General features: G+C 41.8%; 1 protein-coding gene across 1 annotated transcript in view; it reads left to right on the forward strand.

The window, feature by feature from the left end:
- Positions 1 to 23,453, forward strand: part of LOC140730528 (chitin synthase chs-2-like) — a 70,592-nt gene that overhangs the window by 26,701 nt on the left and 20,438 nt on the right. Inside the window, exons 6-11 of the mRNA XM_073051100.1 lie at positions 376 to 561; positions 7,011 to 7,188; positions 8,432 to 8,536; positions 14,414 to 14,555; positions 20,994 to 21,194; positions 22,532 to 22,816. Coding sequence (XP_072907201.1) covers positions 376 to 561; positions 7,011 to 7,188; positions 8,432 to 8,536; positions 14,414 to 14,555; positions 20,994 to 21,194; positions 22,532 to 22,816 — 1,097 coding nt within the window. The remainder of the gene's footprint in view (positions 1 to 375; positions 562 to 7,010; positions 7,189 to 8,431; positions 8,537 to 14,413; positions 14,556 to 20,993; positions 21,195 to 22,531; positions 22,817 to 23,453) is intronic.

The following is a 23,453-nucleotide window of genomic DNA, read 5'->3' on the forward strand; positions in this document are numbered from 1 at the left end:
TCAATCTTGTTGTTGCAATCATTGACATCTTTTACAAACCCACTGACTCTCACAGTTGTGTTGAGTTTCCCTCTTCCCACCAGTCACTTGTAAATATGCTATTCCTTTCTCTCAGTTCCTCCGCTGAGTTCTCAGGATGTTTTCTATTTTAGAACATTTTTTGCATGACCTATTTAATTTAACTATTTTATATATACCGGGGGTATATGCATATACTTACTCTAATTCATAGTTTTCTTTTTTCTCTCTATTATATATCGCATTGTACTACTGCTGCAAAGTTAAGAAATTTCATGATACAACTGTTCATTCGCCTCCTGACTTGCTGAATGTCTCCAGAATTTTGTGATTGTTACACAAATTATTTCTTAACAGATTGGACAGATTCAAGGAAAAGCATTGGGCAACATCAGATAAAAGTGATGACAGCTTTGACTTTGAAGTCCACATCATGTTTGATGACGCCTTCACGAATGTTACAGATAGAGAGGCGGGCACAAGAAAAAGGGTTATTAACGAATTCTTGGAATCGCTTATCCAGGCAATAAATAAAACTTACAGGTGTGGTTTTAATTATTCTGAAATTTATTCTTTCTGTTTTGTACACAAATACTTGATTGTTTGTTATGACAAGTTACTTTCATAAGTTACACTGAGCATAAAGAAACTGCCTGAGGGAAATTTGTCAGGAATTGTAAATACAAGTCAGTGATGTGATTGCAAGTAGCTAGGTTGTCATAGTAATGCTGATCCTATCTTCTTGCTACGCCAAATTCATGTATCAAACACAATCAAAAATTAGATTTTAGTTCTGATGACCATTAAAGTATTAATGGCCACACAGCTTTTTAATCGTATTTACTGAATTCAAATGGAGAATATGGTGCATGCCGAAAATCTGAAGTAAAACAGACGACTTTGGAAATATCTTAGCAGGTTATGCAGTAGCAGTGGGGAGCAAAATGGAATTAGAGTGACGGTAAAAAAGAGTGTTCATGAAACAAGACAGGCAAAACAGTATTTGTCTCAAGGAGGAACAAGAAGGAAAATCATTATCTGAAATGACATAAAGGAAAATTAACCAACTTAGAAATCTGAAATAAAAATGGGGAATGAAAAAAAAATTACCTGAAATTGTTTAATTTAATTTGGAACCTGTGAAGCTGTAATGGAAAATTCGATTTTACATCTTGTGGGTTCATTGCTCAGAAGAATGCAACGTTTGTCAGAACTGAAAAGATGGGACAGAGTATTCACTTAATTAACCCTGGCCAGAAATACCTTTTTATTTAGTGTTGCTTCCTACATGGTCTCTTTTGGAAGACAACTGTGACTGACTCGTTCTCCAGGTCAGAGCCCTAATGACTCTGTGTCCACTTGGGGCTGAAGGCAACAGTAGGCTCTGTTTGTTTCGTAACTTATCTCCATGCAATTCTTGGCAGCTTCTAGGCAGATGCTACATTCCCAATGTGCTCTTTTGATAGAGGATAGAAGCTTTATTATGTGCAGTAACATGGTGGTGTGCTTGGACACAGCAACTTCTACAGGGTCAACCAAAGGTGTTATTGTCTTTCTTAAACATATTTTTTATGATTGCAAGACCCAGCTAGACACTAAAAACTTAAGATACTGCAGGACTACCCCATCAGTGAGTTGCTTGTTGGTGGAGAAACAGAAGGACATGGACTCACTGCGGACTGTGATGCTGCCTGTGTCAGAGAGGCGTCTGTGCACGAAGGCAATGTGCAGTCTAACACCAAGTGATCGCTTTGTCGCTTTTCTTGAGACCGCATGACCCAGTTAGACATTGATGGTGTGGAATGCTTCATTGGTTTATTGTCAAATAGCGGGGTTGGATGATGAAGGAGCTGGGCAGCTTTGGTCATAGTGAGGACTTGGCTGCAAGCAGTGCTGTCATCTGTCTGCAGCCGTTCTGACACTGGGTATTCCATCTATCATTTCTTTGGCCATTCTTCTAATCTGTATAATTTTTTTTGTAGCATCTCTACTTTCTCAAAACTACCTGCCCCTCCACCTATCTTCATAACGTCTGCAAACTTTGCAACAAAGCCATTAATTCCATCTGCAAAAAAGGAAGAAGTCATGGAGGGATTATCTACTGAGTCTTTGTGCGTGGAAGTTAGAAACAGGAAGGGGTCTATAACTCTACTAGGTGTTTTTATAGACTACCCAATAGTAAGGGGGACATCGAGGAGCAGATAGGGAGACAGATTCTGGAAATTGTAATAATACAGGGCTGTTGTGGTGGGAGATTTTAATTTCCCAAATATTGATTAACATCTCTGATGCACCATCAATAACTCACGCTGAGACTTAGGAAGTGAGATATCGGCTTTTATTGACTGAAGAACAACACTACATCCTGGGAAAATGAGGGAGAGCAGCAGACCACAGTCGCCTTTACACAGGGGTCTGTGGGAGGAGCCACAGGAGCAGTCAGCAGGGTCTGTGGGAGGAGCCACAGGAGCAGTCAGACAGGTATATCTAGTTCACCACAATCTCCCTAGAGCAAGGGGTTTAGATGGGGTGGAGATTGTTAGGTGTATTCAGGAAGGTTTCCTGACACAATATGTAGATAAGCCTACAAGAGGAGAGGCTGTACTTGATCTGGTAGTGGGAAATGAACCTGGTCAGGTGTCAGGTCTCTCAGTGGGAGAACATTTTGAAGATAGTGATCACAATTCTATCTTCTTTACATTGGAGATGTAAAGCATCTCACAGCATTGGAGAGGGATAGAAACAGACAAGTTAGGAAAGTGCTTAATTGGAGTAAAGGGAAATATGAAGCTATCAGACAGGAACTTGGAAGCATTAATTGGGAACAGATGTTCTCAGGGAAATGTATGGCAGAAATGTGGCAAAAGTTCAGGGGATATTTGTGTGGTGTTCTGCATAGGTACATTCCAATGAGACAGGAAAAGGACAGTAGGGTACAGGAACCGTGGTGTACAAAGGCTGTTGAAAATCTAGTCAAGAAGAAAAGAAAGTTTACAGAAGGTTCTAAAAACTAGATAATGATAGAGATCTAGAAGATTATAAAGCCAGCAGGAAGGATCTTAAGAATGAAATTAGGAGAGCCAGAAGGGGCCATGAGAAGGCCTTGGCGGGCAGGATTAAGGAAAACCCCAAGGCATTCTACGAGTATGTGAACAACAAGAGGATAAGACATGAGAGAATAGGATTAATCAAGAGTGACAGTGGAAAAATGTGTATGGAACCAGAGGAGATGGCAGAGATACTTAATGAATACTTTGCTTCAGTATTCACTATGGAAAAGGATCTTGGTGATTGTAGGGATGACTTACAATGGATTGAAAAACTTGAGCATACAGACATTAAGAAAGAGAATGTGCTGAAGCTTGTGGAAAGCATCAAGTTGGATAAGTCTTCAGGACTGGATGAAATGTACCCCAGGCTACTGTGGGAGGTGAAGGAGGAGATTGCTGAGCCTCTGGCGATGATCTTTGCATCATCTATGGGGACAGGAGAGGTTCTGGAGGATTTGAGGGTTGCAGATGTTGTTCCCTTATTCAAGAAAGGGAGTAGAGATAGCCCAGGAAATTATAGACCAGTGAATCTTACTTTACTGGTTGGTATGTTGATGGAGAAGATCCTGAGAGTCAGCATTTATGAACATTTGGAAAAGCATATGATTAGGAATAGTCAGCATGGCTTTGTCAAAGGCAAGTCACTCCTTACGAGTCTGAATTTTTTGAGGATGTGACTAAGCACATTGATAAAGGTAGAGCAGTAGATGTAGTGTGCATGAATTTCAGCAAGGTATTTGATAAGGTACCCATGCAAGGCTTGTTGAGAAAGTAAGGAGGCATGGGATCCAAGGGGTCCTTGCTTTGGGATCCAGAACTGGCTTGCTCACAGAAGGCAAAGAGTGGTTGTAGATGGGTCATTATTCTGCATGGAGGTCGGTGACCAGTGGTGTGCCTCAGGGATCTGTTCTGGGAACCCTCTTCTTCGTGATTTTAATAAATGACCCAGATGAGGAAATGGAGGGATGGGTTAGTAAATTTGCTGATGACACAAAGGTTGGGGGTGTTGTGGATAGTGTGGAGGGCTGTCAGAGATTACAGCAGGACATTGATAGAATACAAAACTGGGCTGAGAAGTGGCAAATGGAGTTCAACCCAGATAAGTGTGAGGTGGTTCATTTCAGTAGGTCAAATATGATGGCAGAAGAGAGTATTAATGGTAAGACTCTTGACAGTGTGGAGCATCAGAGGGATCTTGGGGTCCGAGTTCATAGGACACTCAAAACTGCAGCGCAGGTTGACTCTGTGGTTAAGAAGGCATATGGTGCATTGGCCTTCATTAATCGTGGGATTGAGTTTAAGAGCTGAGAGGTAATGCCACAACTATATATGAGTCTGGTCAGATCCCACTTGGAGTACTGTGCTCAGTTCTGGTCACCTCATTACAGGAAAGATGTGGAAACTATAGAAAGAGTGCAGAGGAGATTTACAGGGATTGGGGAGCATGCCTTGTGAGAATAGGTTGAGTGCACTTGGCCTTTTCTCCTTGGAGCGGTGGAGGATGAGAGGTGACCTGATAGAGGTGTATAAGATGATGAGAGGCATTGATCTTGTGGATAGTCAGAGGCTTTTTCCTCAGGGCTGAAATGGCTAACACAAGAGGGTACAATTTTAAGGTGGTTGGAAGTAGGTACAGAGGAGATGTCAAGGATAAGTTTTTTACGCAGAGAGTGGTGAGTGTGTGGAATGGGCTACTGGTGACGGTGGTGGAGGTGGATATTGTAGGGTCTTTTAAGAGACTCCTGGATAAGTACATGGAACTTAGAAAAATAGAAAGCTATGGGTAACCCTAGGTAATTTCTAAAGTAAGTATATGTTCTGCACAGCATTGTGGGCCAAGGGCTTGTATTGTGCTGTAGGATTTATATGTTTCTATCATCTGCATCACTGACATATAACATAAAAATAATTAGTCCCAGCACAGACCTCAGTGGAACACTGCTAATCACTAGCAGCCAACCAGAAAAGGTTCCCTTTGTTATCACACTTTGCCAACTACCAATCAGCCACTTCTTTATCCATGCTAAAAATATTTTCCGAACACCATGGGTTCGTAGCTTGTTAAGCAGTCTCATATCTGGCACCTTGTGAAGGCCTTTTGAAAGTTCAGGTACACAACATCAACCGATTCTATTCGTCTATCTTGCTTGTTATTTCCTCAAAGAATTCAAACAGGTTTGTCAGGCAAGACTTTTCCTTGAGGAAACCATGCTGACCTTGACCTGTTTTATCATGTGCCTCTGTCATGTACATCTTATCCTAAATAATTGGCTCCAGCACCTTCCCAACCACTGAAGTCAGAATAACTGGCCTATAGATTTCTTTCTCCTGCCTTTCTCTCTTCTTGAAGAGTGAAGTGACATTTACAATTTTCCGGTCTTCTGAATCTACTGATTATTGAATAATCATTACTAATGCCTCACAATCTCTTCAGACACCTCCTTCAGAACCCTGGGGTGTACACCTGGTTCAAGTGACTTATCTATCTTCAGACCTTTCACACTTCATGACCCCTGAAACTTACACCCTACTGCTAGTGTCTTCCACTGTGAAGACAGATGCAAATACTTATTCAGTTCATCCGTCATTTTGTTGTACCTCATCATTACCTCTCCAGCATCGTTTTCCAACTGTCTGTTGTCCACTCTCACCTCCATTTTACATTTTACGTATCTGAAGAAACTTCTGGTATCCTTTTTAATATTATTGGCTAACTTACTTTCATATTCCACCCTAAATCATCTTGGGCTTCCAGCTGGGTACAGGTACGGTTATAACTGATGTTTCAATAACCAACTCTGCCATCTTCATCAGGGATGGTAGGTCATCCCCCTGACAGTACCCAAAGTGATAGACCTGTTATTGAGGGGGTTAGCCACAGACTCCTTAACCCCTTTCCCCTTCCTGATTGTTACTCAGATTCCCATGTCCTGCACCTTGGGTGTAACTACCTCTCGATATGTCCTATCCATCACCGCTTCATTTCAAATGATCAGGAGTTCATCCCATTCCAGATCAAACTCCTTGACGTGGTTTGTTAGAAGCTGCAGCTGGATGCACTTCTCACATTTGTAGTCACCTGGGATATTGGTGGTTTCCCTGCCTTCCCACATCCCGCAAGAGGAGCATTTCACTATCCTGCCTGTCATCCCTATTGTCCTAGCTGAGCAGATATAAAGAAGAGAATGGAAAAAAAGAGCTTTTCTTTCCTTTACTTTCTCTGAGTGAAGCCTCTCTTCATTGAAGTCTCAAAGAGCTAAAGCCTTACAACCAGCACTTTAACCATATCCATTCAGACGACAGCCATTGTGACACTGGCCACTGCTGCTGCTTTCCTTTAATTTGCTCTTACTAATCAATCCCATATGCTGATTGGTCACTGGTCAAAGCTTTTTGACACAACCATGACCTGCTCCTATCTTTTATCCTTGGACTGTGGACCTGATTAATGTCGACCTGATATATGTGCTTGACTTCTGCAGAGTATTGTATAAATCTGCAGACTGCTTCAACATTCATGGACTCAGGGACAGACTATTTTTGTGTGTGACTGTTTTTTGCCACTATTGTATATGTGCTATGCATGCCTTGCGCTGTGTATGATTATTAGTACTGTATTTTTCACACTGCATTCATGAGTATTCCAATATGGTTAAATGGCAATTAAACTTGAGCTTTCTAGAAGATCTAGGCTGGAACAAATCCCAACAGCAAAACAAAATGTGTGTTTCCCTTTAAAGGGATCATGTTGGAAGGAGGATGTTCTGTACTGATACGCGTGCTCTTTTCAAGAAAGAGAGTAAGAGGGATTTGCTTTTTAAGTTCTGTTGTCTCTTTTTGAAGATGAGTCTTGATATCCTGCTAGGAAATTAGTTTCTGTTTGGTCTTTGACAAATTAAGGTATTTCTTGCAGTGGTAACACATTTTTTTTCCATTTAATAGGGCTTTTCAAGGTAATAATGGAACGTCTTCTTCTAAAGAAGGTGACAGGATGACTCCAGCAAAGGTGATCTCCACTCCCTATGGTGGAAGACTGTCTTACATTTTACCTTGTGGAAGTGGCCTGCATGTCCACATGAAAGACAAGCAACTTATCCGAAATCGTAAAAGATGGTCACAGGTGAAGCACATAGCTACTTTATGTGACTGTGGAAGTGAATCCTGCTTCATCCCTTCTAAGGGCAGCAGGCTGGTACATGGCAGTGAGGGAGGATGGGGTAGAAGGGATGTCCATTTCTGGATCTCATGCAAATCATACTGGCTTCAGGGCATTGTGGGCTGGAGAGATACAGGGTGAGGTTGTCATAAGGGGACAGGAGGCTGGACCCAAGTGCAGGATGCAGGTACTGAAGTACTAGGCACAGGACAGGAACAACTAAACAATAGACAAGATGTGGTGACCATGGTGTGCATGAGGGACATGACATTCAAGGTGATTCTGGGGTTCCAGGAGAGTCTTAGAGTTCAGGCAAGGTCTAGGAATTCACTGGGCAGGCCACATAACTCCTGGGCAGGGCCCAGACCACCCAGGCAGGAACACGGGGGCCTGAGCAGGTCACAGGGCACCTGGGTAGGTTGCAGGGCACAACCCATCAGCAGCAAGGGATGGAAAGGGGCAGAGTCCCCCACCAGTCAACAGCAGTCCAGCCAGGCTTGCCCAACAGAGGCAAGGGATAGGAAGGGAACTAGATCCAGGGTGACTGCCAGACTTACTCAAAGAACTCATTCTTTTACTGATGGGAACTCCACACCAAGGCACCTACACCACCACCCCAACTCCACTCAGTCCCAGAGCCCCCTATACACACCGCCAGCCGATGGGCATCAGGTGCGCCTCCTTGAGCCCCAACAAGCCACGATGATCCACAGGTGTGACTATTTGGGCTCAAGGGTGAAAGGAGGGATGGCTACAAGACCCGGAGTCTGGAGTCCGCGGACCGGATCAAGACCCGGAATGCGGTCTCCGGACCGGACCATAACAGAGGTATGGTTAACAGGTGCTGAGCATGGAGAGGTGGTACATTCAGGACCTTCAGTGATGGTATTGGTGGTGATGGTTGTCAAAATTTAGATCTTTAGTTCTCTTGCATGCCATACCTTTGAGTGGTGAGAGATAAAACAACAACAAAATTGCAAGGTTGCTTGAAATTTAATGGTTTTATTTTAAGTATTAAAATAGAAAAAAATTAAACAATGTGGGAAAACACAAAAGCACATCTGTGAAAGTTTGGTCATTAAGTGAGATGCTGCCATGAAGACATAAACATTATAGATGTATGCAGATGTACATGTACAGTATGTGAAAACTCTATTGCATCCATGCCCCTAATTTAACTGAGACTCATGCACTGTTTTTTATTTAGGTGATGTACATGTATTATCTTCTGGGTTGGAAGCTATACAGGAAGCATTATATATCTAAGCAACTGCATCCAGAAATCAAAGCCAAACTTTGTTCCTACTTAGAGGTAAGAGATATGTAGCGAATTGGTTTTAACTTTACACGAAACTTGGAAAGATCATCCATTTGTAGAATGTCTATGAGATAGCTTTTCAGAGCAACTTGTGATCAAGCCCACCAGGGAAAAGGCAATTCTGGATTTGGTGTTGTGCGATGAACCAGATTTGATTAGGGAGCTTAAGGTAAAGGTGCCTTTAGGAGCAGTATTCAAAATAGGATTGAACTCATGCTTCAGTTTGACAGGGAGAAGCTAAAATGGGATGTATTGGCATTATTAACTACAGAGGAACTAGTCAAAGTTGATTGGAAGGAGACCCAAACAGGGATGATGATGGAGCACCAATGGCTGGAGTTTCTGGGAGTAATTTTGAAGACAGTCATTTCATCCCAAAGAAGAAGCATTGTGAAGGAGGGTGAGGCAACTGTGGCTGACAAAGAAGTCAACAGTAGCATAAAAGCAAAAGAGTGCATACAACCTAGACAAACTTAGTGGGAAGATAGAGGATTGGAAAGCTTTTAAAAATCAATGGAAAGTAACTAAAAAACCACTGAGTGAAGAAAAAGACGGAGGTAGGATTTTTACACAGTTGTGGGTGCTTGGAACTTACTGCTGGTGGTAGAGGCAAATACATAAAGGACAGATAAGAGACTCTTAGATAGACATGCAGACAAAAGGAAAATGTATGTTTATGAACTATGTCGTAGGGAAGGGTTAGATTGATCTTAGAGTAGGTTAAGAGGTCAGCATAACATCAAGGGCCCTTACTGTGCTATAATGTTCTGTGCTCTATATAATGAAAGATGAATTATGAGGGTATGTTAGCCAATAATATAAAAGAGGATTCGAAATTTTTATCGAAAAGAGTAAAAGGCAGTCAAGAGTGGACATCGGACTTCTAGGAAATAACACTGGAGAAGTAGCAATGTGGAACAAACAAATGGCAGACAAACTGAATAAGTATTTTGTGTCAATTTTCACTGTGAAAGATACCAGCAGTATGCCAGAAGTTTGAGTGTCAGGGAAGCAGATGTGAGTGAAATCCCTAATACTAAGGAGAAGATGTTGGGAAGTTGAAACATGTGAAGGTAGATAAGTCAACTGGACCAGATAGACTACACCCCAGAGTTCTGAAAGAGGTAACTGAAATGATTATGGAGGTGTTATTAGTGATCTTTCAAGTATCACTTGATCTTGTGATCATTACAGAGGACAAGAAAATTGCAAATGTCATTCCACTCTTGGGGGGGGGGGGGTGCGGAAGGACAGGGTATTTTAGGCTAGTTAACTTGACTTCAGTAGTTGACAAAATGCTGGAATCTATTATTAAGGATTATTGTTACTTGGAAGCACATGATAAAATAGACCAAAGTCAGTGTGGTTTCCTTAAGTGGAGATCTTGCCTGGAAATTTTGTTAGAATTCTTTAAGGAAGCAACAGGCAGGATAGACAAGGGATAGTCAGAGGGTGTTGTTTACTTGACTTTCAGAAGGCCTTTGACAAGGTGCCACACATGAGGCTGCTTGACAAGATAGGAGCCCATGGTATTACAGGAAAAGTACTAGCATAGATGGAAGATTGGCTGACTGGTGTAAAGAAAAGAGTAAGATTAAAGGAGGCCTTTTCTGGTTAGCTCCCGGTGATTAACGGTGTTCCCCAGGGGCTGATGTTGGGTCTTCTACTTTTCACATGATATGGTAATGATCTGGATGACAGCATTGATGATTTATTGCCAAGTTTATGGATGATACAAAGCTTTGGGTGGAAGGACAGGTAGTGTTGAGGAAGCAGGGAATCTGCAGAAGGACTTGGACAGTTTTGGAGAATGGAGAACAAAGTGGTGAACATAGAAACATAGAAAACCTACTGCACAATACAGGCTCTTCGGCCCACAAAGCTGTGCTGAACATGTACTTACTTTAGAAATTACCTAGGGTTACCCATAGCCCTCTATTTTTCTAAGCTCCATGTACCAAATGGCAAATGGAATACAATGTAGGGAAGTGTATAGTTATGCACTTTGGCAGAAAGAATAATGGTGTAGACTATTTTCCAAATGGAGGAAAATTCAGAAATAGAATGTTCAATGTGACATGAGACTCCTAGTGCACAATTCCCTGAAGCTTAAATCACATGATGAGTTGGTAGTAAGAAAGGCAAATGAAATGTTAGCATTCATTTCAAGTGGATTAAAATATAAAAGAAGGAATGGAGTGCTGGGGCTTTATGGAACATTGGTCAGACCATATTTTGACTATTGTGAGCGGTTTTGGGCTGCATATCTATGGAAAGATGTGGAGAGACACCAGAAGAGTTTTTTTTAACATTAATCCAGAGAATGAAAAGGTTAATATATGAGGAGTAGCATATACAAAATGCTGGAAGAACTCGACAGGTCAGGGAGCATTTATGGAGAGGAACAAAGAGTTGACTTTCCAGGCCGAGACCCTTCATCCGGACTAGAAAGGAAGGAGAAAGAAACCGGAATAAGAGGGTGGGGGGAGGGAAAGGAGAACAAGCAGGAAGTTGATTGATGAAGCCTGAGGGGGGAGGTAGGGAATGAAGTAAAAGAAAAATAAAAGGCTAAAGAAGGCAAAATCTGATAGGAGAGGAGAGTGGGCCAGAGAAGGAGCAAGGCCACCAGAGGAAGGTGATAGGCAGGTGAGCAGAAGAGAATGGGTAAGAGGGGAGCCAGAATGGGAAAGGGAAGAATGGAGAGGGGGGAGAAATTAGAGGAAGTTGGAGAAATTATGTTGATGCCATCAAGTTGGAGGCTACCCAAATGGAACGTGTAGTGTTGCTCCTCCAGCCCTGAGAGCAGCCCCATTGTGGCAGTAGAGGAGGTCTTGGACTAAAATGTCGGAATGGGAATGGGAAGTGGAATTAAAATGACTGGCTACCGAGAAGTCCCCCCTTTTACAGTTAGAGTGAAGGTGCTCCACTAAAGGGGTTGCCCCAATCTAATTCGGGTCTCACTGATATTGAGGAGTCTGAACTTGGAACACCAGATGCAGTAGATGACCCAGACAGACTGGCATATGATGTACTGTCTCATTGAGATGGAGCGTTTTGGGCCCTGAATGGTGGTGAGAGAGGACAGTCTGTCTCGAGAGATGGAACCTGATCTATTGAGTTCCTCCAGCATTTTCTGGATTCCCAGCATCTGCAGTATCCCTTGTGTTTATAATGTATGAGTGTATGAGCAGCACATGATACAGTAGCTCTGGGCTTGTACTCATTGGAGTTTAGAAGGATGAGGAGTTATCTCATTGAAACAGAGAGCAAAATGCAGAGTGGACATGGGGAGGATGTTTCCAGTAGTGGGGGAGTCTAGGACCAGAGAGCACAGTCTCAGATAAAAGGATGAAGAATTGAGATGAGAGGAATTTCTTTATCCAGAGGGTGGAATTCATTGCCACAGATGGCCTTGGAATCCAAGTGTTTGGGGTATTTAAAGCAAGAGTTTGATAGGTTCTTGATTAGTAGGGGTGTAAAAGAAGACCCAAAAATGGATTGAAAGGGAAAAATAAATCATCCACGATTGAATAGTGGAGAAGTCTCAATGGCCAAATGGCATAATTTTGCTCCCGTATTTTATAATCCTATGTCCTTCTTCAGACAAGTTAGAGCCATAGTGAGGCACTATACTGCACGTATTATGAGAACATCATGACCACTGGTATAATTTCTCTCTGACTATTGGGAAATAAATCAACATCCCAGTATATTAACCCACTCCCAACTACACCTCCAGGTTCTTATTACCACATGGAGAATGCCCTCACTACACAAGATCTATTGCAACATTGGCTCCCATGAAATAAATCCACATGTACTTGACTTCATTGAGATATCTAAGTAGTAACTTGTTTTCATGCATTGTCTAAATTGAGATTATAAATTAACACTCATTCTTTACAGAGTAGAATGTGTGATGAGCTGTTGTTTTTTAGACTGGAGGATGGCAGACAGTGGGCACTGTTTTATTTAGATGTACTGTATATTATTGACTCAAACAAAGGTTTACAGGATATTTGCTTTAAAATGTGTAGTTGTCACAACATTCTGGAAGTGTGATAAAACATTAGGAGGGCAGTAACAGGTCTTGAGAAGAAATACAGTAGATATACTGACTAAGCAGGCAGCTGAACTTTAATTTCGGGAAATGGGGGGAATAAGAGTGAGGAAACTCATTGACTAACTAGCACACATCTGAAGGATGTACAGGAATGGAAGGTATCTCATCTCTGGAGGTGACAGGAAGTGTGAAATTAGTTAATAAATCACACACTATCCTGAGATTCGTAAGGCGAGGTAACTGTGCAAAGCCTCCACAGCCTTCTGAAGAAAGGCCATGGACCTTTAAGCATTAACTGTACTTCTCTCTCCACAAAAGCTGTTTGGCCTTTTCTGTGTATCCCATAACACCTTTAATTTTGTATTCATTTATTTTTTTAATCTATACTCAAGAAGGTCAGTTATTCAGGTGGAACAAAGCTGTCAGAGAAATTGAAAACAGGAATGGCTGTCTGGCCTTCATCCATGTAGTAAGAATTCAATGAAGGAAATAAGGTAGCTTCCTTCTACAATGTCCATGATTCCTAAACCTGAATATAAAAGAATGATCAGCATTTAAGATTTGATCTTTAGTCAGGGCCATGTCTGACAATCATCATTAGGATAAATGTTGCTTCAAATCTGAACATCTGCTGTCCAGGGAGTGACAGTTGTTCCTGCTGTCAAGAGTGGTTTAATTAACTTAGTTATAAATCTGCATTATTCAAGGCCTAAGAATAGGATTAACTTCAATGATATGACTACATGTAGAATCAAATGAAACAATACACAATCATACAATACTTATATGGCCTCAGACTTTGCTAATTTTTTTTGAGATAGGGTGTGATCACAGTTGTAATCCCAATACCAGGTAATCTGATGGTTTCTGCACTTCTTTTGAGTAAATTCCTCTTTTCTCTTTCAGAAAATATTTTGAGTTTTTTTTTGTAAAGGTCCAAAAGGGCAAATTGGGCCAAGGGTTAATTTTCATATCTGGCAATGCTACGTTCCTCCAGTAATACACCAAAGTGTTTTAAGTGTACACTGAAAGTGACAGAGCAAGGAAATGTCAGTATTTCCAGTATTTCCTGGCACGTTTAGCAAATGCTGGTCCTGGACCCATCATATGAAAATAATTGCCAAGCAAGCACGACGGTGCATCTACTTCCTCAGGAGTCTGTGGAGATTCAATATATCATCAGAAACCTTGGCAAACTTCTATCGATGTGTGGTGTTAAGTGTGCTGACTGGCTGCATTATGGCCTGGCAGGGGAACACCAAAGCGTTTGAACATAAAATCCTACAAAAGGTAGTGGATTCAGCCCAGTATATCATGGGTAAAACCCTCCCAGCCATTGAGCACATCTACATGAAACGTTACTGTAGAAAAGCAGCATCCAGCATCAAAGATACTCATCACCCAGGCCATGCTCTTTTCTCGCTTCTGCCATCTGGTAAAAGGTACAAATGCCTCAGGACATGTACCACCAGGTTCAAGAGCAATTGTTACCCCTCAACCATCAGGCTCTTGAACAAAAGGGGATAACTACACTCATTTAAGGACTCTTAGATCTTGTTGTTTCATGCTTGTTTTTTATTGCTATTTATTTATATTTGCTTTTGCACAGTTTGTTGTCCATTCATTCTGTTTACAGTTCCTGCTCTATAAATTTGCTAAGTATGCCCGCAGAAAAAGAACCTCAGGAATGCATGTGGTGACATTTACTCTGATAATAAATTTTATTTTGAACTGTCTTGAACTTTGAATCGCAGGAGTATAAGAAAAGAAATGTGGATTCTTTATGGTGATCTATTTTGTGTTAACAGAGGGAGAAAATGAACACATACATTTTGGCACTGGACGGGGACACTGAATTCCAACCATCTGCTGTAACTCAACTGATTGACAGACTTAGAAGATACCCTAAAGTCGGAGCTGCCTGTGGCCGAATACACCCAACAGGGTTTGGTAAGTCAGATAAATCAGCACCTGCCCTGCATTCCGCCTGAGATTTCTACCAACTATAAATTCAGTCGTTCATTTGAAAAACCCTATGTGCAATCAAGGATTATATTATTTCTTTGTAGTACACAGTCCACGAGCTAATATTAAAAAAGGCGGTGTCTATTATTAAGGACCTCCAGCACCCAGGACAAGCCCTTTTCTCACTGTTACCATCAGGTAGGAGGTACAGAAGCCTGAAGGCACACACTCAGCAGTTCAGGAGCAGCTTCATCCGCTCTGCCATCCAATTCCTAAATGGACATTGAACCTATGAACACTACATTTTTAAAATATATATTATTTCTGTTTTGCACTATTTTGGTCTATTCAATATACATATATATATACACTACCCGTAAATGCTACTTCACTTTTTAAATATATATTATTTTTGTTTTTTGCACAATTTTTATTCTATTCAATATACATATACTGAAATTTATTTATTATCATTACAATATTTTCTTCTTCTTCTATATTATGTATCACATTGAACTGCTGCTGCTAAGTTAACACGTTTCATGACACATGCCGGTGATAATAAACCTGATTCTGATTCTGAAATTGTGCTTGCTTTTCTCAGTTATGTGCTTTTGGAGAAGAAAAGCTATCATGTTGGACAAAGAGTAATGTAAAACATCTTGCAAACTTTGCCGAGCTTCTTTGTTCAGGAGAAATGAAAGCTGCTTCATTAGGATTCCTGCAAATATTTGCTTTACTGTGAATGAAATAATTTAAAACCATGGAGCTAGGTAGCCCACTCACAGAAAAGTGTTTGATTTTGCTCTTCTTTAACAGAAAGTGGGTGCCAGATCTGAATCCATCAACTTCCACTACGTCCACTCTTCAGCACTAAGCACGTAGTGATGTCCAAGTGAGCGAGAGGGCATCAAATAGAGCTGTGAGCTCTGTTCACTTGGGTGTGGGTGGTGGACAGCAGAGAATGTATGATGTGCCGGCAACTGGGCACAGCACACGAGCTGAGAGAATGGATTAAGTTCTCAAGCATGTGCTTTCATAATGAGATTTATCCCTCCTTTTAAACTTCTCTCTAGTCATTAATGAGTACCACAAAGTGATCTGGAATGAAAGGTTATCAGCATCTATAAGGAATCAGTGTGTTCCACAAATCTGCACCCCACCTTCACTCTCATGAGAAAGTCAGCAAATGCTGGAAATTCAAGGCAGCACACAGAAAATGCTGGAGGAACTCAGCAGGTCATGCAGTATCTATGGAGAAGAGTCAACAGTCAACATTTTGGGCTGAGACCTTTCTTCAGGACTGAGAAAGAAGGGAGAAGGTGCCTGAATAAAAACAGGTGGTGGGGGGGGGGGGGGAGAGAGAGGCCAGCTGGAAGGTGATAGGTGAAACCAGGTGGGTGGGAAAGGTTAAGGGCTGGAGAAGAAAGAATATCATAGGAGAGGAGAGTGGACAATATAAGATAAAGAAGGAAGAGGGGACCCATGGGGAAATAATAGGTAGTGAGAAGAAGTGAAATGTCAGAATGAAGAATAGGTTGGGGGGGCTGAAATTTGTTTACCAGACGGATGAAGTTGATATTCATGCCATCAGGTTGGAGGGCCCCCAGATGGAATATAAGGTGTTGCTCCTCCACCTTGAGGGTAGGTTCTTCTTGGCACAAGACTTGGCCATGGACTGACATGTCAGAACGGGAATGAGAATCAGAAGTCAAGTGTTTGACCAGTGGGAAGTCCTGCTTGAGGCAGATGGTGTGGAGGTGCACAACGAAGCCGTCCCCCAAATTACAACAGGTCTCACCAACGTAGTGGAGGCCACTTCAGGAGCACTGGACACTGACTCCAGCAGGTTCACAGGTGAAGTGTTGCCTCTCCTGGAAGGACTGCCTGGGGCCCTGAATGGGAGTGAGGGAGGAGGCGTATGGGCAGGTGTAGCACTTAGACCACTTGCAGGGAAAAATGCTGGGACAGAGATTATGGAGAGGGACAAATGGACAAGGGTATCACGGAGGGAGTGATGCCTGCTGACCATGGTTGGGAGGTAAAGATACGTTTAATACTAGGATCCCTTTAGAGATGGTTGAAGTTGCAAAGGATAATGTGTTGGATGCAGAGATTGATGGGGTGATAGGGACAATGGATTCTATCACTGTTACATCAGCGAGAATATGAGGTGAGTACAGATGTATGGGAAATAGAGGAGAAGAGGGTGAGGGCAGCATTAATAGAAGAGGGATGGAAATCCCATTTTTTAAAGAAGGAGGACATCCTGGAATGGAAAGCCGTATCCTGAGAACAGATGCTGCAGAGGCGAAGAAAGTGAGTAAAGAGAATAGCATTTTTACAGGAAGTACTGTGGGAAGAAGGATTGCTGAGATAACCATGGGAATCAGTACATTTATAAAAGTTGTTGGCTGTCAGCTTGTCTCCAGGGATGGAGACAAAGAGATCAAGAAAGTGGAGGGAGGTGTCAGAGGTGGACCAAGTGAATTTAAGGGCAGGGTAGAAATTAAAGGCAAAATTTATAAAATTGACGAGCTAGAATGGATGCATAGACCAATGCCAATGTAGGTCTCAGTGTAGCAGAGGAAGAATTAAGGAGTATAACCGGGAAGGCTTTGAATATAGTCTGATGAAGAGGCAGGTTATAGTGTAGCTTGAGCCCCTGTGAATGCCCATAGCTACCCCTCAGGTTTGGAGAAAGTGCGAGGAGGCCACCTTTATTCTTACTGGCCTACTTCTAAGCAAACATAATATAAAAGTCAGCCTTGACAAAGAGGTGTTCAATAACTTGCTCATGTGAGATGTTGACCAAGTCTCTGGATCCAGTGGTATCATTTCTGACAATGGACGTGAATTCAACAGGATTGATGAAACACAGCTGTCAGGTCCAGTTGATGGAGGTCTTGTTTATCAGGCCTATTATTGCCTGATATTCAGGAAGCAGATTCACAGGGTCCCAGGAAAAAAAGTCTGGAGCACCCCGGATAACATAAAGCATAAGCTTACATCAACCAAATCTGCAGAAAGCCAAGAAGAGTGTAGAAAGTGTAGGGATGTGATTAGAAATGCTATGAGATGACATGAGAATATGCTGGCAATTAAAATACAAGATATATTATATCATCTAGCTGAGTGGTGTTGAAGCAACAGCCTTGCACTCAACGTCCATAAGACCAAAGAAATGGTTGCAGACTTAAGAAAACGCAAGATGAAGGAAAATACACCAGTCCTCATAGAGGGATCAGTAGTGGAAACGGTGAACAGTTTCAAGTTCCTGGGTGTCAACATCTCTGAGGGGTCTATCCTCAGAGGGCCCAACATATCAATGCAGTTACAAAGAAGGCACATTAGTGGCTATATTTCATTAGGAGTTTGAAGAGATTTGGTATGTCATCAACAACACTCACAAATCTCTACCGAAATAGCATTGAGAACGTTCTAACTGGCTGCATCCCAATCAGGATGGGGTGGGGTGTGGGGGGAGCACTGCACAGGATCAAAATAAGCTGCAGAAAGTTATTAACTCGGTCAGCTCTATCATGGGCACTAGCTTCCCCAGCATCCAGGACATCTCCAAGGAGCAATGGTGGCATCCATCATTAAGCACATCCACCACCCAGGACATGCCTTCTTCTCATTGCTACCATCAGGGAGGAGGTACAGGAGCCTGAAGGCACACACTCTGATTCTGAGTCTGATTCTGATTACATAAGGAACAAGCAAGATAAGTGATCAATATTGTCACAACCACTGACTCTGCTGTGGAGTCTATGTGCCCGTTTAAGCTGCAGAACAGGTATACTATATAGCAGGGTATACTATAACTGGCTATGTGTTTGACAGGGAGGAGGAAAGATTTGGACTTTTGAAGAATATCAAGTACCTAGGTTGTGATCTTGGGTTTGCTACCCATTTTATTTGCTACTGAGGCCTGAAGTACAGTGCCTTGAAAAAATAGCACCCAATCCTTTGTCGACATAAATAAGTATAACAACCAGGGATTCTGAATAATTTATATGAGAATATTTATTTGTGAGTTTTTATTATTTACAAGCTCCTTTTTCACAAAGTCCAAAAAACAGGGAAAATTTTAAACCATGATAAACTAAGAATACAAAAACTGAACTATCAGCAGTTCAAAAGTATTCATCCCTTTTTGCTCAGGAGAACCTCCTCTCACAGCTATTACAGTCTTTTTGAATAAATCTCTATTCGCTTTCCATAACATGATGGAGCAAGATTTTTCCATTCCTCCTTGCAGACTGTTCAAGCTGTGTCAGGTTAGTTGGGGAGCAGCAGTGCACAGCAAGTTTGAGGTCTTGCCAAAGATGTCCAGTTGGGTTAAAGTCAGCACTCTGACTTGGCCACTCAAGGACATTAATTTTCTTCACCTGAAGCCGCTCCATGGTTGCTCTGGCAGTATGCTTTGGTTCATTGTCCTGCTTAAAGACCAACTTGCTCCCTAGTTTAAGCTTTCTTGTAGATGCTGGCAGGTTTTTATCCAGATTTTCTCTCTATGTAGCAACATTCATCTTCCCATCAATCCTGACCATATTTCCAGTCTCTGCTGCTGAAACGCATCCCCATAGCATGAAGCTACCTCCACCATACTTTACTATATTTCTATACTATTCTTGGTTGGTGCGACTGTAACAAAACCCAATTTCCCTCGGGATCAATAAAGTATGCTTGTCTGTCTGTCTGTAAAGACTTTGTAAAGAGTCACTTAGAAGATACTGTAAAGATGTGAAAAAAGTCAGATGAGATTAAAGTGGAACTTTTTGGCCTCAACATTAAGTGTTATCTAGTGTTGAAGTTCCAATGTGTCATCAACATTGGATGAGACTCAGGAATTTAAGTTATCTCCAATACAGTAAACTGCAATTCCATGTTTCTGGCAACTTCATATTTCAAGTTCTCTGTACAACAGTCATTTATACTGAGCCAGATAAATCCATTGCCTTGTGCTATCAGGATTTCTTAGTGCTCCTTTGCTTTCCATACATTTTTCCAGATTTTAAATCTGGACTAGTTTTGTACGTTTATAACACAGCAGTAATCCTTTCTGCAATGAAGAAATCTAATAACAAAGTTAGTCCAGGAAAGTACACTGGGATCAAATAAAAGAAGTCCAGAAGTAGATCATTTACTACTGTTACAAACCCCGTAACTGGGTGACTTACCAGCAAAGATAGAGACGTCTGTTGAAGTCTGATGATACTATTTTTAACAGTATTTATTAGTAAAAATACACAAAAATAATATCAATGCAAATATACAGATAATATACGTCGTCAATACTAAACCTAAAAGTGCGGGTATAATAATAATCAATAAGAAATAAGCTCTATCGTTGTCTAGGGGATAATGAATTGTCCGATGGAAATATAAAGTTCACTGCAGTTCCACAAGCTGCCGTCTTTTGGTTGTCGCTGTGTTGCACTTTGTTGGAGAGAGAGTGAGAGAGAGAGAGAGAAAAACTTGCTGGCTTTCCTTTATGATTTCGATCCGTCAGGTGTCTCGTTGTCGTGGCCGTTTAAGTGTGACCTCTCCTTTAACTAAACTGTTCTTCCATGGTGAGCTCGCCACCCAGGCAAGGGAGGACGCACACAAGCCCCAGCAGCTTTTGCTATAAAACGCTGTCACGGGATTTCTAGCGTTTCTCCTGGTGTGTCTAAAGGGGTGTTCCCCAGACCCCTCTTTTATCCTTACTCACGGGGTCTCAGATTGGGATGATGCAATCCCTCAACCAGACCACTCTGGTTGTCCCCTGACGGGTTTCAATGAATAGTACAGTACTCAATACACAATTCCTTCTCCAAGAGACAATACCAGTAGTCAGTGGTTCCGTTCCGCTTATGTCAGGAGGCATTCCAAACCTTGTGTATTCTGCATGTCTCTCTCTCATTTCCTGGGTCTCAGACCCGAAATAATAGCGATCTTGCGATTCTCAAAAAGGAGGGGGCAACTTTGTACCCTTCGGCCCCTCAGAGTTGCTTCACCTTCGTAACACTACTATGCAGGTTTATTAATTCAAATTATAAGTTGCTAGCAGGAGGTGAATTATTATGTAATAGGCCATAACTCTCAAAAGATATGTATCTTAAATCAATCCACATGCTTAGGTCTGCACACCACAAAAGATAGGAAGCCTTGTGTTACTTTCAAATTGTACATACTTTAGATGTGCCTTGCTGCAGTTTTACTGCTTTTGTTTGTTCAAAGTTCCTGGCCTACATTGATATCATCAAGGACATTTTAATTAAGTAATGAGGTTTAACACTGTTTTATTACAGCAAATCTTCTGGTAATTGTGCTTTATTAGCGTTAGCTCTGCTCTCTCAAATAAGGGCAGCAACATAAATCTAGAAGCATACCTTATTTATAGCACTAGTTAACTGTTTTTTTTTTGCAACTCAGGCCCTATGGTGTGGTACCAGAAGTTTGAATATGCCATTGGTCACTGGCTCCAGAAGACAGCCGAACACGCGCTGGGCTGCGTGCTGTGCAGTCCAGGCTGCTTCAGCTTGTTCAGGGCAGCTGCTCTAATGGATGACAACGTACTGAAAAAATACACAATGAAGCCGGTCACAGCAATGGATCACTTACAATATGATCAAGGTTAGCTGAATATTTACATCAATATACTTGATAGGCAGTTCAAAGCAAGAGTGTTTCTATCACATTATATCTGATGCCCCATCAGGCTTGCAGAGTCTCCATTAAACTCTTAAAGAGCAGTTAGTTAAGAAGGGTGATGGGAACATGCCCTTCCTCCCATGAGAGTATTTTATTAGACTATAAGATATTGGAGCAGTTGTAGACCATTCAGCCCCTCAAGTCTGCTTTTATTACTTCTATGAAGTCTTTTAAAATGTAATTTGATTGCTAAATCATGTGCATGAAACCTTGACTTCCTTGTTTGCTTCTTTGTTGGTGATCTTGAATACATTGTATAACTTGGGATAAACTACTTGCCAGTAGCCTTCCACACGTGAATGTAATTTACAGTCTTCTATTTGTCATCTTTCACAGCAAGTAACGTGCTCCTCACCAGCACCCATTCATTTTCTCACAAGAACAAGAATGCGGAGCGCACAAGCGTAGGGCACTCTGATTCACAAGTCTGCCCCACCATACAGTATGATGTCAGCATAGCTATGCTGGCCTCAGCACCTCTTCTATGCCAGTTCATCATTTTCCTTACTTCCTTGATTTTCAGATATTTATCTGTCTCCACCATCATCTGGGGCAGGGAATTCTAGAGTCTCACTGGCCTCTGAATGAAAAATTTTCTGCACATTTAAATTTGGCCCCTTATTTTGCATCTATGTCAGCTTATTCATGACTGTCCCAAGCTGTGAGAGCATTTCAACATCTAACCTGTCAAGCTCCTTAGCATCACTTATTCTTTTAAATATTGATAAAAAAAACAAACTCAAATTAACTAACACACATCCTCCAATACTTTGACTCGTAGTTTATACACCAGCCTCTTGGCACCTTGTCAAATGCCTTTCAGAAATCCAGATGTTCCCTCTTACAGGTCCCCATCTACCACCTCTTGCTGCGATAGCCTCAAAGAATTCAAGCAAGTTTGTCAAATATGATTTTCCTTTTATAAAATCATGTTGATGATGTTTGATTATGATTTAGCTTTCCTAAATTATTAGTTTTCTTTTTAATTATAGTTCCTGTGACCCATGCTCTATGTAACCTCTTTGTGATCTGTTCATCTTTGCCCTATGATAACGAGCTCAGTATCTTTGTTCTTCTCTACTGGAGACGACTCTATGATCTACCTACCTCCATGCCAATATTAGCTGGCCTAATGACCTGCTCCTACCCCCACATCTCATGCTGGTCCTTACTTGGCTTTTCGAGATCTCCTAATTTTATGAAATGCACTGTACTCAGCCTTTATAATTATCACCTTGTGATGTGAATGTGCCTCACAGGTGAAGACCGGTGGCTTTGCCTCCTGATGCTGCAGCAGGGCTGGCGAATCGAGTACTGTGCTGGTTCCGACTCGTACACCAACGCCCCTCAGGAATTCAAGGAGTTCTTCAACCAACGGCGACGCTGGGACCCGTCAAAAATCGCAAATACCATTGACATGTTGGGTAGAGGAGTTGAAACTGCAAAGAAAAACCCATCTCTTTCAAAACTATTCCTCCTTTATCAGGTCATTTTTATGGTAGCTTCTCTTATCGCTCCGGCTACAGTCTGCTTAATGGTAGGAGGTGAGTACACTCCCTTTCATTTCCAACAGAGTCAGAGCTGCTTTCTCTCTATAAGTGCTTGGAGCAATAAATGCAGAATAAGAAAACTGGAGTGCACTTTATGTACATGAAGGGCCAAGAGAAGGCACCACCCTCAAATTACTCAGCATGTTCCAAACATGCATGCCTTCATACAAGCGTACACCGTGTTTGATTTTAACATGCTGCCTGAAGAAATAACATGTAAATTCCAGCTCAGACTGAATTAAAGTTAAAATGCAATCTATTTTATGGGCCATGACACAGGCTGACAATCCACAACGCATTTGACTTCTGCTATCTGACCACTTGCCCCTGACCCTACCTTGCTCAGCAATTTGTAGTCTGCCTTGGAACCTGCCCATCTCTGCTGCATAAGGTATGCTGGGACCTGCCCATTCCTCCACCCACCCTCTCCCACACCACCACCCTGAGATTTGCTCTGTAGCCTTCCTGTGATCTGTCATCTGCCTCATATCCACAAACTAAGCTGTACCAGGATCACAGTGATTGGTATTGTTAGTATTCCAGATGGACGGGGAAAGAAGATGACATTTTTGACGGTGTAATCTTATGATTAAATATTAAACATGCCATGGTATTCACTGAGGAAGAGCTG

This window comes from Hemitrygon akajei, chromosome 7, assembly GCF_048418815.1.
Source record: "Hemitrygon akajei chromosome 7, sHemAka1.3, whole genome shotgun sequence".
NCBI lineage: Eukaryota > Metazoa > Chordata > Chondrichthyes > Myliobatiformes > Dasyatidae > Hemitrygon > Hemitrygon akajei.